This window comes from Esox lucius, chromosome 10 (genome assembly GCF_011004845.1).
Source record: "Esox lucius isolate fEsoLuc1 chromosome 10, fEsoLuc1.pri, whole genome shotgun sequence".
In the NCBI taxonomy this organism is placed as follows: domain Eukaryota; kingdom Metazoa; phylum Chordata; class Actinopteri; order Esociformes; family Esocidae; genus Esox; species Esox lucius.
Genome location: NC_047578.1, coordinates 13,566,513 through 13,579,413, shown reverse-complemented (window position 1 = coordinate 13,579,413; position 12,901 = coordinate 13,566,513). Strand labels below are relative to the sequence as shown.

General features: G+C 42.4%; 2 protein-coding genes across 2 annotated transcripts; one reads left to right on the top strand and one right to left on the bottom strand.

Moving 5' to 3' along the window:
* Positions 1-52: 52 nt before the first annotated feature.
* Positions 53-7,952, bottom strand: ngly1 (N-glycanase 1). The gene is made up of 12 exons (XM_010873468.4): positions 7,573-7,952; positions 7,057-7,171; positions 5,606-5,839; positions 5,300-5,462; positions 3,725-3,944; positions 2,977-3,098; positions 2,456-2,601; positions 2,237-2,347; positions 1,881-2,057; positions 1,524-1,715; positions 1,216-1,393; positions 53-1,054 (listed from the first exon to the last, which is right to left on the bottom strand). The coding sequence occupies exons 1-12, from the start codon at positions 7,671-7,673 to the stop codon at positions 876-878; spliced, it is 1,938 nt and encodes a 645-aa protein (XP_010871770.2). The 5' UTR covers positions 7,674-7,952; the 3' UTR covers positions 53-875.
* Positions 7,953-8,185: 233 nt separating this feature from the next.
* On the top strand, positions 8,186-11,473 carry oxsm (3-oxoacyl-ACP synthase, mitochondrial). The gene is made up of 5 exons (XM_010873470.4): positions 8,186-8,325; positions 8,622-9,187; positions 9,348-9,580; positions 10,193-10,420; positions 10,732-11,473. Exons 2-5 carry the CDS (start codon positions 8,657-8,659, stop codon positions 11,132-11,134), a joined length of 1,395 nt encoding a protein of 464 aa, XP_010871772.2. The 5' UTR covers positions 8,186-8,325; positions 8,622-8,656; the 3' UTR covers positions 11,135-11,473.
* Positions 11,474-12,901: the final 1,428 nt, after the last annotated feature.

Below are 12,901 nucleotides of genomic sequence, written 5' to 3'. Positions count from 1 at the left end.
CCAACACGCTCAAGTAAAATGTAGAGTATCAAGACTATACTTCCAAACAATACACATGGAAAAAACACCTTTAATATACCGATTGTACTAATGAACGTATTTGAACAAGGACATATTTTTCATATAATCTGGATTCCTAAAAGGTGTTTAAACGTACAACAAAGGTATTCATGCATTCATTAAACATAGACTGATAACCACAGGTGTCGGACTTGTCAATAGTTACATGGCTGTCTAGAACACACTTTATTACATACAATTACACAATCATAACAGTATATTAATGTTGCCTTCACATGACAAGTAAAACAAATTAAAAAAAACAAATGAAGGGGATAAATTCAAATTACTCTTCTTTGAGAGAAACAGTTTGGATAAAATAACTCCAAAAGCATAATTCCAATAGTAATATTAAGAAAATAGATCCTAAAGGATTATTATATTACCTGACTATCCATCATCAACACACATCAAACTAGAGTATTCCTGTTTCATAAAAAACAAGAAACGCATGGATATACAATACATCTGTGGTTTGCAACCTTTTTTGGTTACTGTGCCAACAGCTGAATTTTGCTCAATGCCAAGTACCCCTGAAGTATTCCCTCATGTGCCTATTACCAGTAAGTCCATGGTCTCGTGTGTTCACAACAACCCAACTGTGGATAGATTAAGTAGTCCCAAGGGTCCTTGTATCCCCAGTTGGGAACTACCACAACCAGTGCTTTCAAGGTGATTATTCTGAGCAAGGCAGAGCACAAATCTAGAAATCATGTACATCCCAAAACAACTTGACATGATTACACGATCAAGATTAATCAATCAACATAGTGCCTTGCCAAGACTGATCACCATTGAACGCACAGTCTTCATCATCAAGCGTTGTCCTCATCCATCTCGACAATGATTTCCAACGACGATTCGTCCGGCTCCTTCAAACTCTGTCGGAATAGCTGGGAGTGTTGCCATGACTGCCCATCACCTCCGGCTAGCTCCGCCTCTACAACCAGCTCAGAGGATCCAGAAAGAACCGGAACAGAATGAATCTGGCCATCTGTGAGTTCAGAAACATGACAACACATTTTTTAAACCTCTTAGTTACTGTTATGCACTGAAAGTATATACAGTGTACGTGTAAGACATCTACCAAATCCAGACCAAAAAAATGGATCACACAAAAATCGATCCATCTAGCTGTAATCCATCCATATCCACCTCCTGAGAACTCTGTCGTTTTCTGTCCAGACTGCAGACTCCAGCGGACGGTTCCAGAGTGAAAGGTTTGGCTGCATGCTCGTACTGAGACGGTCTTTATGGTCATCCCTGCAGGAGCACAGTCCAATTTCCAACTGATCTTTCCTGACGAGGAGCCCTCTGTACGAGCTAAATACACCTGAGAGAACGGGGAGCACATTTACTGACCGTAAGAAGTTGACATGAAACACTTACACATGACACACATCCTATAAAATCTACTTATCCGAAGTTCAATAGGGAAAGGCAACCTTTGGATTAAAACAAACCATGTGCCAGTCGTTCTCCAGCTTCCTGAAGACAGACTCTTTCCTCCACACAGCCTTGTCCCAGCCTTGGATGACTTCATTATCACTGAACACTCTGCAGTAGCGGTCCTTGGTGGAGCTGTACCGAAGGTGGAATACTCTCCCACTCTTCTCCTTCTCAGTTGGAACAAACACAAACTCTGCCGCTGTGACCTGAGGGAAGAGGAACACAAACCCATTGATTTAAAAAAATCTATTGTCCCTTCAAGATCAAAGACAAATGTTCCTACCTGGATAATAATAATGTCAAAAACAGGCTTACAAGCTTTAAAGAAGGTAACCACATTCATGTCTCCGAAACACAGCAAACCATCTCACCGACGGGTTCGTTGCTGGTCCGGTCTCCCCACGAGCAGCCCTCCAGGCCAGGGAGCCCGAGTTCCGTCCCCCCAGCTCACCCTGTTTCGGTGTCTTAGGAGATATAAACTCCACCAGCTCTACAAGAAGCCTCTCCAACAACTCCTTCTTCCTCTCAGTGCTCAGGGAGGTTTGCCTCTAAAAACACAATAAGGGATATAATTAGTGAGAAGCGTAGCAGATATTTAGGGATATCCTGGATTATTTAGTCTAGAAATATAGGTTTTTACATGAGTCGCATCATACAGGGTCATAACAACTTTATAAGCATTATACCTTTCGGCCTGGAAGTAAAGTACCTGTCACGGGGAACTTACCACATCATTGAGCCCATTGATGGTGTGTAGCAGCCAGGGCTCCTGGACCTTGTTCCGTCTAGACAGGACCTCTGGGTGCTTACAGGAGTATCTCCAGGTCACATCTACCACCTGCAGTGGGTAAACACTCCTTAACATTCAGAAAACATTACCAGCCACAGCCTTCTGGCACTAAGCATGTCAGCACATTGGTGTGTCCGTGTAAGAGTTCACCCTCACCTGTTCCTTGGAAAAAGCCAGAATGTATGCTAGTTTCTTCCCCCAGCCAATTTCATAGAGCAGAGGTTTGTCACAGGCATTCTCACAGGAGTCGCAGTGTAGCCAGCGTTGCTGAGAAGCAGAGTACACCTCTGTCCAAACATGGTCTGGGACAGGATATGAGAACATGTCAAGGTCACGTCTGCCGTACACTACGTACAGAGAGAACTCCAGCGCCATCAGTGAAAATAAATCAGAGAAGTGAAAATCAGTCAAACTAATGCAAATCAACAGAAACATGTTGAGAGACAACATCCCCATTAACTTTTAGAACATCCACTAACTATCTTGCCATTAACATACATGAAATCACCGAACCACGGTTGGTTCCAAGCCGCTGCCTTCGGTACACAGTAAGGTTCTGAATCTATCCCACTACCCTTTCAGTAAAAACTCTCCCCTAAACTTTCTCAGAGCATTCCTGAAATCAATCGTTGAAAAAAAAGTACAGAAAAATAATAATGGACTGAGTGTTACAGTACCTGTGCTGTCCCAGATATACCTGGCCTCTAGGCCCAGGGCTCTGCAGCATAGCGTGAAACAGTTGGCCCACTCCCCACAGCGCCCTCTCCTGGTCTCCAGCAGCTTCTCAGGGTTGTTGTACCTGCAGGGAGTGCATGCATGTTTTGTACCAGATGGTGCAGATCCCCTTACTGCAAATCAAGTTTTGCAAATGTCATCTTCCCAATGATACAGCCATCCTCTCTGCCTACAGTGGCCATTTTGCCACATAGCGTGGCAAAATAATTCAAATTTCACCCAACAGCCAATGCTGGCACATGAAATAACTTGACTGCGTGGCTTTCTTGCTTGTTTGACATGTTACTTACTAAATAGTTGCACTGTAGGCTAACATCTAAAGAAAACAAAATGACATAACTAAATGACCTGTTGTGCTGTGTTTATGTTAGCAATAGACTCCTGTTATAACAGCTAAAGAACAAGGTTTGTTGAAACTGTCATATACAAGAACCTGATACGTGTGCAGAATGTGGCAGGGGACAAATCAGATCCTGCAAAAGCGTAGCAATCTCAATATCAACATCTACAAAAGCAGGCATTCTATACATTTAATTTAACTATAACCCATTTAAGAAGATCTACAATCTTGGCATTGTTAGTACCATGGTTTAACAAAAGGAGCAACATAGGAGCACAGTCCAGCTGCAATTTTTTTTTAAAGAATGGTGAAATCTAATGATCGGGGAAACAATGAGTCACTGAACCCACCTGGGGAACCTGGTAGGATGGTTACAGGCCTGACAGTGATGGTTTTCTACCCTCTGTGCTCCCCAGCGAAGGTCCTCGGTGGATGGGTCGAGTGAGCCTGCGGACTGTGTCCGACCCCCACAGCGGCTACAGGGCAGGCAGTCTACCCATGAGAAGAAGTCCTCTTTAAACCAGCGGAGCAGCTCCAGCACCAGCAGGTCCCCTTCACACAGGTTACAATCTGAAGACCAGGGAGATGAGGAAGACAGGTATGCAGAAATGTGCTAAAAGCAAGAACAATTTATGGACAAATACAGTGCACATTTCAACGGTTTTATGACATGCTCCAAACATTGCTGTAGAGCTTAAAATCTTAAACAATTTACCCAAGAAGCCTCCTCCAGACAGAAGTCCAGGGGGCCACACCAAAAATATCTATCTATTGGTTTTGGATGAGTTTCTCCTGGATCTTATTTAGGTGATTTTTAGCAAGGTGGACAGAGTAAAAACAGATTTATTTGTATGAAATGTCTCAAAATAGCTGCGTTAAGGATTGGATCTGGCCTGTGACTTTCAGCTTGCAGTAGATGAGGTAGTAGCTGTGTTCAAGTTGTCTCTCTTAACAGTGATAGAAGAACAGGTTTAACATGAATACATCATTCCTACCAACCAGCAGTAGCATGGTTATAAATAGTCAAATATAGCTGCAGAGCCACAATGAGCCAGTGTCCTACATGTACATCCCCATCCACAAACAGCCAATCAACAACCTACTAACTTTTCTTCATTATACACAGTACGAACCAAATGACAGAATAGTTCAACCAAGACTTTTCCACCCCCTGTAACATTGTGTTTTGAAGGCATGTCAATGGAACAAACATTTTATAAAACAGATTAAGTACAACTGTAGCAATATTTCAGTGACTCTATATTCCAGTAACAGTGCTGAAGTAATGATCGCTACTTGTCACATCTTGTCACAAGAAATCCAAAGATTTTGTATATGAAAATCATTAGCATGAACGATTCAGAAGTACAGTAAATACATTTAACTAGCATTAGCAAACCTGCAACAATGCAGGATAAGGATTAATTAGCCTGGTTCAAGTTTGACAGTCACTCATTGTAGTGCTGGCAACACATCACTTACCAGGTTTCAAGGCCATAATACGTCTTAGTATAAAGCTGCAAGAATTAACCCATAACTGAAATTGGATAAACTATTTGACAAAACTAAATTAAATAGATCCATTCAGCTTGTCAATTTTGTCTGTATGTTGGAAAAGAAAAGACATGAAAGAGCAGTACGAAACATGGCTTTGAGAAGCGCACCAGAGCTCCAGACTGTCTCCCACTCAGCCTCCAACTGCCTTAGACAGGCTTGAAATGTGACTCATAGTCAAGTCCTTTGTCTTATACAGTCAGACATATTCAAACTGGAACTGAAGAAAACTAAAAATGTGACCTGACAACAAACGAAAACCAAAATTCAAATTCAAAAAGAAATAAATGTAAATCATAAAACTGTTATAACCTTGGATGTTAACAATGGAAACTGCCCAAACCTGAATGAGAACTGGGAGATGGTGTTACCTGGATCGATCTCCTTTGCCTGCCGTAGTTTCTGTTCGGCTGCATTGGTCAGTTGCTGGTGTGGTATAACACCAAGAGCTTTCCGCTGTAACTCACGGTTCTCATACAACAGCACATGTTGGAAGTTAGACAGGAGCGTGCTTAGGAAGCTCATACTGCTTTCCTGTTGAATAGAACCGACGGAGAGAACGAGAGGAAATGGGACAGCAGAGTGAGTGAGAGATAAAAAGGTGACATATTTTACTGACAAAGAAAAGTGGGGCGTGGCAGAGAAACGTAATCCTAAACACATGACTGAAGCTGTACCAAGGACGGTGCATGTAGAGGAGCTGGTCCAGCTGGCAGACTGGTGGTGACGGACTGAACCTGGGGCGGTCTTGAGGCTGGGACTGAGGTTACCGCTGGGGCATTGGCTCCCACAGAAACCTGTTGGGGCTGTCCCGCACCAAGTCTCTGGTCCCTCTCTTTAGCAATCGACTCCCGGATTTTCCTCAGCTGGTCGACAGAGGCTGACTTGGGGAACACCAGGTGAGTTTCAGCCTGAGGAGAGGGAGAGTGGCATCCATATAGAATTCCATCCCAAAAGACACTGGAGCTACAGGCATGTTTGGTTTTGCTTACATTTTCAAAAGGCACTCATTCATATCTGTCCTGATATTTCAATGTCATGAAATTACAGATTTTTTTTAGAACAAGAATGATTTTATTAGGATCCCTATTAGTGACTGCCAAAAGCAGCAGCAATCCTTGCAAAACTTTTAAAGTACCGAACTAATTACATTTTGAATTTGTGAGGACCACATAATACAGATTGTAGAACTGTCATTCGAGTCTAGCTTTCCAGTCATATTTGAAGGAACAGGTTTAATTACATGTTCCAGCAAAGACACCCAAAGCACTGGTGCAGAGCAAAAATCTCACAAACCCTCCCAGAGAAGGCCTGTACATCTGAAATAATTTACTGTAAACACAAAAATATATTACAGCTTAAAAATGCCATTTTCCACACTTAATGGTCCTCGGTTAGTATTGAGCTAGGATTCGGACCTGCTCATTCCCCTTCAATCTCATAACATCCTTGCAAAAATCTGTTGTGTACCTCAAGCCACAAATAACACTCACCACTGTAATCTTTACACTCTGGTACACTGTTCCTCGCTGCACAAAATGCCAAACACAGGAGTACCAGCTCTATAAGTCCCTCCTAGGGAAATTCGCACTACCTATGTTCACATATCAATGTCTGCATTGCCAATAGAAATATGCACTTCAGTAGATACCTTGCTCTTGACATCCCTAAAGTAAACACTTTCCTTGACATCATTCTTTTCAGTTCACTGATGCCAGTGACCAAAACAGCGCCTTCGAAAAGTATCCAGACCACTTTCTACATTTTTGGTTGCCTTGTAATTGTTATGCCTTTGGCCATCATTGTAAATGAGAATTGTTTTTTTAATCAGCTTTACTGGTCAAAAAAAGTTTCAATAAGAAATAAATATATTATGTACTCTTATGTGATGTTCAAAGCTAATTTTGCTTAAGGGAGATTAAGATGGCAGGGAAACCAATTGGTTTTGGGGAAAATGAAAACATCCCAGGTTGCATGTCCTTTAGTGAATGCTTGTATGTCAGAGCTTTACATTCACTGATGGAATGGATAGTTCGGGATTTAACACATTTGTACCTATACAAAGACAAAAAGAGAAGCATTTAATCTCTAATTTTAACCATGAGATTTAATGATGGCAGAAACCTACCTCCTCAAAGCCCATATCAAAGAGACACTCCACTGCCCCTTTGATAGGCAGGAGTTTGGTGGAAAAGGTAGCGTTCCCTATTCGAATCGACTTGTATTTGTCTTCATTGGGATTCCTGCAAGGACAATCCCATAATGAAATTGCATTCATGGTCAGAGCATTGAATTCAAAATGACATATGAATTGAGGAAGGTATAATTTGCTTCAAGTCTTTTGATTTCCTTGTTAATTTACATATACAGTTTGACAGGCATTATTCTATATTAGGGGAAAATCCTGGTATCAGTGTGCTACAATGTAACTTTCGCTTGAGAAAGGTTCAGGAGAGTAACATCTACAGTATGCGCTTAAGACGTTCAGACTAGGATACGTTTCAGTTCCTCTTCAAAAACGAAAGTATATCATACATGCATAAGCTAACTTGCTGATTCAGACTGAACTTGCTAGCTATGCTAGCAAGCTATAACCGTCCATCGGCTAGCTACACCGAAGACACTATTCCGTAGCTGATGTTACCTTAATATGTTGTCAGCGTAGGTTATCAACAACTTCGCCACGTCTAGAAACACTTCATTGGAATTTTCACATAATGTTGAGACTCCTTGGGAACCAGCCATGTCTTGCTAGTGCTACCAGCTTCCTTCTTCGTATACTTGTGCCTTCTACAGCAGCTTGCAAAGATGGTGGATATAAATAAAGAGTAGACTGAACTCGACTAAGACAGTTCACTCATGCCGCTTACCATGGGCAACATTTTTCAAGCAAATTTGTAAAGGACCACAATTTTCACAATTATTTGTTATGTATTGTGTTTTTCTCATATTATCACGCAAAAAACTGACATGTACAACAAATAATCGACTTTAACGTAAACAGGACAAATTGGCGTGTCTCGCTTTCTCTACCATCTGTGTTGCTCCGCTAGCAACCTCAAGTAAAATCTGTAAATAGCTGTCTTTGCAATGCCTTTACAAATCACAACCATTCACAATTTACAACACAGTATGTTCATGATACCAATAAACACAGTATTTTGTAAATAACTATAAATACTTTAATTGTTCTTTTATGGTAATTTTTTTTAAATCTATTTTTCGCTGTGATCATGGTGTGGGGCAGGCAATTGGAAAGTATCCCCTGTCGAATAAACTTGGTGGTACGGACATTAGTGTGACAGTCATTTGACTGAATTTGACAACTACAAAATATTGCAGAGGCGTAATGGCATAAGTCGCTGTCACTCGCGTCATATTTAATAGCTTCCACAAGGTAAGTGGCAAATGGTTAATTGCTGTAGATTTATTTTGTAGTTTCAAAATGTTACTTGTAGCATGGCATGTGCGCTATTGATTGATCTTTGACAGGGATCCTTGCGTGGATGCAGACCGAGTCTAGAAGCATTATTTTGCAATTAGGTGGTTGTAATGAGCTAGTCTGTCTCACAGCAGCGGTTTTTGTAGTGACGTAATACGGTAGTGTTGATATGATTGGTGGTTGTTTTGGGTGAAAAATGAGATGGGGCTATAATACTATATATTTAAACCATATATGTTTTTCTTTGCCAGTGTCCACAAGTTACACAGACCAACAAAACCACGATATGTCTTCATCACATTGGCCTAAGCTGCTGTTGAAATCACATCAATGCCACCAAACACTTCTCGGCAAGACCACTTGTATTTGTTCAAGTAGCCCAAATCTGAGACATTACACAGTCAAAAATCAGTCCAGAAGGAGAGTAGCAATTACTGGAATAGGCCTTGTCTCTCCTCTCGGGACAGGAACTACTTTACCCTGGAACCAACTGATTAGTGGGGTCAGTGGTATTGTCACTCTTGACTCTGAGACGTATAAGACAATCCCCTGTAAAGTCGCAGCCCTGGTGCCCCGAGGGGATGGAGATGGCCAGTTCAAAGACGAGAGGTTTGCCACCAGAGGAGAGATTAACAGCATGTCACCAGCCACTGTTATGGCTCTTGGTGCTGCCCAGCTGGCACTGGCGGATTCTGGGTGGTACCCTAGCACCATCGAGGAGCAGCTCAACACGGGGGTGGCGGTGGGGATGGGCATGGTTTCGCTGGAGGAGATCGCCAAAACATCAGCCCTCTTCCAGGAAAAAGGCTACAGCAAGGTCAGTTATGGGGTCCAGAGTAGCCAGGGGGTGGGTGTATGTGCGCGTGGAAGGGTCGGTATGAGTCCTTTTACAAGTGGTGGGCTGAAATCATTCATTACCAATTTCCTGTTAATGCTAGGATGGCGTTACTAGAAGTTGACCTGTATTCCTATTCTAGGTCAGCCCCTTCTTTGTGCCTCGTATCCTGGTCAACATGGCTGCTGGCCACATCAGCATAAAGCACCAGCTGAAAGGCCCCAACCATGCCGTGTCCACTGCCTGCACCACGGGAGCCCATGCCCTCGGTGACGCAGCCAGATTCATCGCACACGGAGACGCAATTGCCATGGTAGCGGGCGGGACAGAAGCGTGCGTCGGACCTCTGTCCATCGCTGGATTTGCCAGGGCAAGGTGAGCCATAAAAACTGGATCATTTTGTAGGTGTTGTTATTGTTGTTGGCATAGAAATGTCTGTCCTTTTATCAGTGTGCAAAACCCCTGCACCTTTTTCTTTCCTTTCCAAAAAGGTTTTGAGTGAGCAACAGAAGCGTTCAATTTGCAGTGGTCTCTTAATTTTAACCCTTCTGTTCCCCACAAAACCTTCCTTTTCGACTTTTTTGGAAAGGAAAGAAAAAGGTGCCGATTTTTTTCTTCTCCAGAGCTGTATATATATTTGTATTTTATTTTGATCATCCTATACCATTTGGACAGTGAAGCTCAAGGTTAAAATGCATTATGGATTTCATACTACTACACTACTCTAGCATTATGGATTTCATACTACTACACTACTCTAGCATTATGGATTTCATACTACTACACTACTCTAGCATTATGGATTTCATACTACTACACTACTCTAGCATTATGGATTTCATACTACTACACTACTCTAGCATTATGGATTTAATAGAAAATGATGAATATTTTTGTCACTTTTTTAGTTGAAGGGCATACTTACTGTGTTTGTACATTTCAGTTTTGTAAGGACTGTTATGTAGGTGTATCTATTTGAACCTGCAGGGCTCTGAGTACCCACTGGAATGATCAGCCCAGACTGGCGTCGCGACCCTTCCACCCGGAGAGGGATGGCTTTGTGATGGGTGAAGGAGCTGCCGTGGTGCTCCTGGAAGAATGGGGGCATGCTCTGGGGAGGGGGGCCAGGGTGTATGCTGAGGTGCTGGGGTACGGACTCTCCGGGGATGCCAGTCACATTACAGCCCCCACTGCTGACGGAGACGGAGCCCTCAGGTGATAGTAATGGATTGGTTTGATAACTCGATTTCAGCAGGTTATATTTCATTTCTATGTTAGCTATTTTCTCTCTTCATTATTATTTAAAGTTATGCACCATTGAGATGCACTGCAGCTAGTAGAAACGTTACCGTGAGTGACGTATCTTAAATAACAAGTGAATTTAAAGGATGTATCAAAGTGTCAGAATTGACTAGAAATATGTGAACGAGATCATTTTGGTCATAAGTGAGCATTTGAAAAGGAATCGTAAATATACTGAAGTCGTTATGCTTTTGACGGCCAGCTTCATTCTTGTGTTCCCCCAGGTGCATGTCTGCAGCACTTCGAGACGCGGGCGTGGAACCAACGGACGTGACATACATAAACGCTCATGCCACCTCTACACCACTAGGGGACGCTGCGGAGAATGCTGCCATCAAGAGACTCTTCCAGGAGCATGCCGGTGCCTTAGCCGTGTCCTCCACTAAAGGGGCGACAGGGCATCTCCTGGGGGCCGCTGGGGCTCTTGAGGCTGCTTTTACTGCTCTGGCCTGCTACCATGGCACCTTGCCGCCCACGCTCAACCTGGACCGGACAGAGCCAGATTTTGACCTGAACTATGTGCCGTGTGTGTCACAGCAGTGGAAGAGCGAGGGCAGGCGGGTGGCTCTTACTAACTCTTTTGGATTTGGGGGGACTAATGCCTCACTGTGTCTGGCCAGTGTCTGAATAGACTGAAGGATTCACTTCCCCGCTGGTGTATGTTGGTTTAGATTTCTTCAACAGTTTCTTCATTGTTGCCTAGTATCTAGGTCTCCAAATGTTGACTAATGGCACATAGCAGGGTAAAGGCAATTTGAGATCATGGAATTGTAATCAATGTTTGCGTATTGAACCTTTTGAAATACTATAACACACTTTGCTTACTTGATTATCAGTAGCATGTTTATTTGTCACCTGCAGGTGGCGCCATATCACTTAGAGGATATGCCTGGAGAGGTTACCAATGGCAAGTTAGACCCAGCCCACTAATAAACATTTGGTTGGTAATAAAGTGTAATTTCCCCAGATTTAGCCCTGCTGTTTATTGACACAAGATTGTAATGTTTCCAATAATCCCCTCTCGCTCTCTCTCTTCCTGAAACTGCTTGTTTTTTGTTAAAATAAGCAATACATGTATCTACTTGTGTTTTTCTTAGCAAAAGATCTATTTTAGACACTAGCTGTTTCCTGGCTACAGATTGAAAAGCCTAGTCCTGGACTGAAAAGAGATTTCTATGTAGAAGTGCTAGTTAATGTTTGGGCTGTGTGTAAATAAGTCAGCAGTACCTCAGACAGGAGGACCTTTATAGTGATGTTATACAGGGGACAGTTAAATGGGGACAAGGACACTATTCTTCCTACAACAATACTACTGACCAGGGCCTTTGAGATGAGTTCACTCTATAGTGAATAGAGTGTCATTGAGGAAGAACGCATTATCTCAGGGGAGACGTACAGGTAATGGGGGAAACATGGCCCAGAGACCAAGCTTTCACATTAGTTCCTCTTCCTCCTCATCTCTACTCCACTCCCACGATGTGGAAAAGCAACAATCGGTGCTTGCGGCTGTTCTGTGGAAACGTAATGATTGTGTAGGGGGAATTGGAAAGGTGATTTGTGGATCTTTCATCCTCTTTGTATTCCTTCTGGATGCCTGAATGTAGGCTGCTCACTCTGACGCCAGTGGAATTGAAGGAAAGAAGACGATCCAAACTTGAGAAGGACATTTACAAGAGTGTGGTGGGCATGCTAACCTTAAATGATGTAGGGTGGTAAGTACTGAACATGTAGTGGGAGTGAAAATACTGAAACATACTGAAGGTAGTAAGTAATGTGGTCAACGCAGTTGACTGGAGCTTGTATTACAAATGGACTGAATGCTCTGACAGGACATTTGACCAGGGTTTCTGCTTGTCCCTGACATAATTTTTAAACCTGCCCTAACGTTAATTATTATCTTAACTCTTCTTAATTTAAACTTCGATTGAGTGACTTCAGAGTTCTGAAATAAGCCCCGCCCTCTTGATTGACTCAACAATTCACATGTCTTCCTACAAGCCAGATCAGCCTCCAATACTTTTAAATATGTAAAACTCCCAGCACCTTATCGCACTGATGAGGTGTTCTTACACTGTAGGGTCCTGCTGCACTGTGAATATCAAGGTTTCTTTTTACATTTGCCAATGTTGCTGTAACTATTATAGTAAGTCAGTTTTGTACAAACATCTGAACTAGTTCCAGGTTGTCAATAAACACACCTACATATAGAAACACAGAACTCGGACAGCAAATGGAGCTATGTACAAATTCTGGAGAAGGTTTTCTAAACTTTGGACTTGATCTCTTTCTTAAACAAGGACAGAGGCTATGCACTTATAATACATGGACTACATAGTTAGTATATTTTACTTTAAATATTTAAATGTCTGATGATGGTACCAAATGGAGATTCTC

Coding starts and splice junctions, on each gene's coding strand:
- ngly1 (XM_010873468.4), bottom strand. CDS start 7,673: ATGGCTGGTTCCCAAGGAGTCTCAACATTATGTGAAAATTCCAATGAA. Junction 5,840..7,056: donor TTGATATGGGCTTTGAGGAG/GTAGGTTTCTGC, acceptor CCCTCTCCTCAG/GCTGAAACTCACCTGGTGTT. Junction 2,602..2,976: donor GTATATCTGGGACAGCACAG/GTACTGTAACAC, acceptor ATCCTGTCCCAG/ACCATGTTTGGACAGAGGTG.
- oxsm (XM_010873470.4), top strand. CDS start 8,657: ATGTCTTCATCACATTGGCCTAAGCTGCTGTTGAAATCACATCAATGC. Junction 9,188..9,347: donor AGGAAAAAGGCTACAGCAAG/GTCAGTTATGGG, acceptor TTCCTATTCTAG/GTCAGCCCCTTCTTTGTGCC. Junction 9,581..10,192: donor GCTGGATTTGCCAGGGCAAG/GTGAGCCATAAA, acceptor TTGAACCTGCAG/GGCTCTGAGTACCCACTGGA.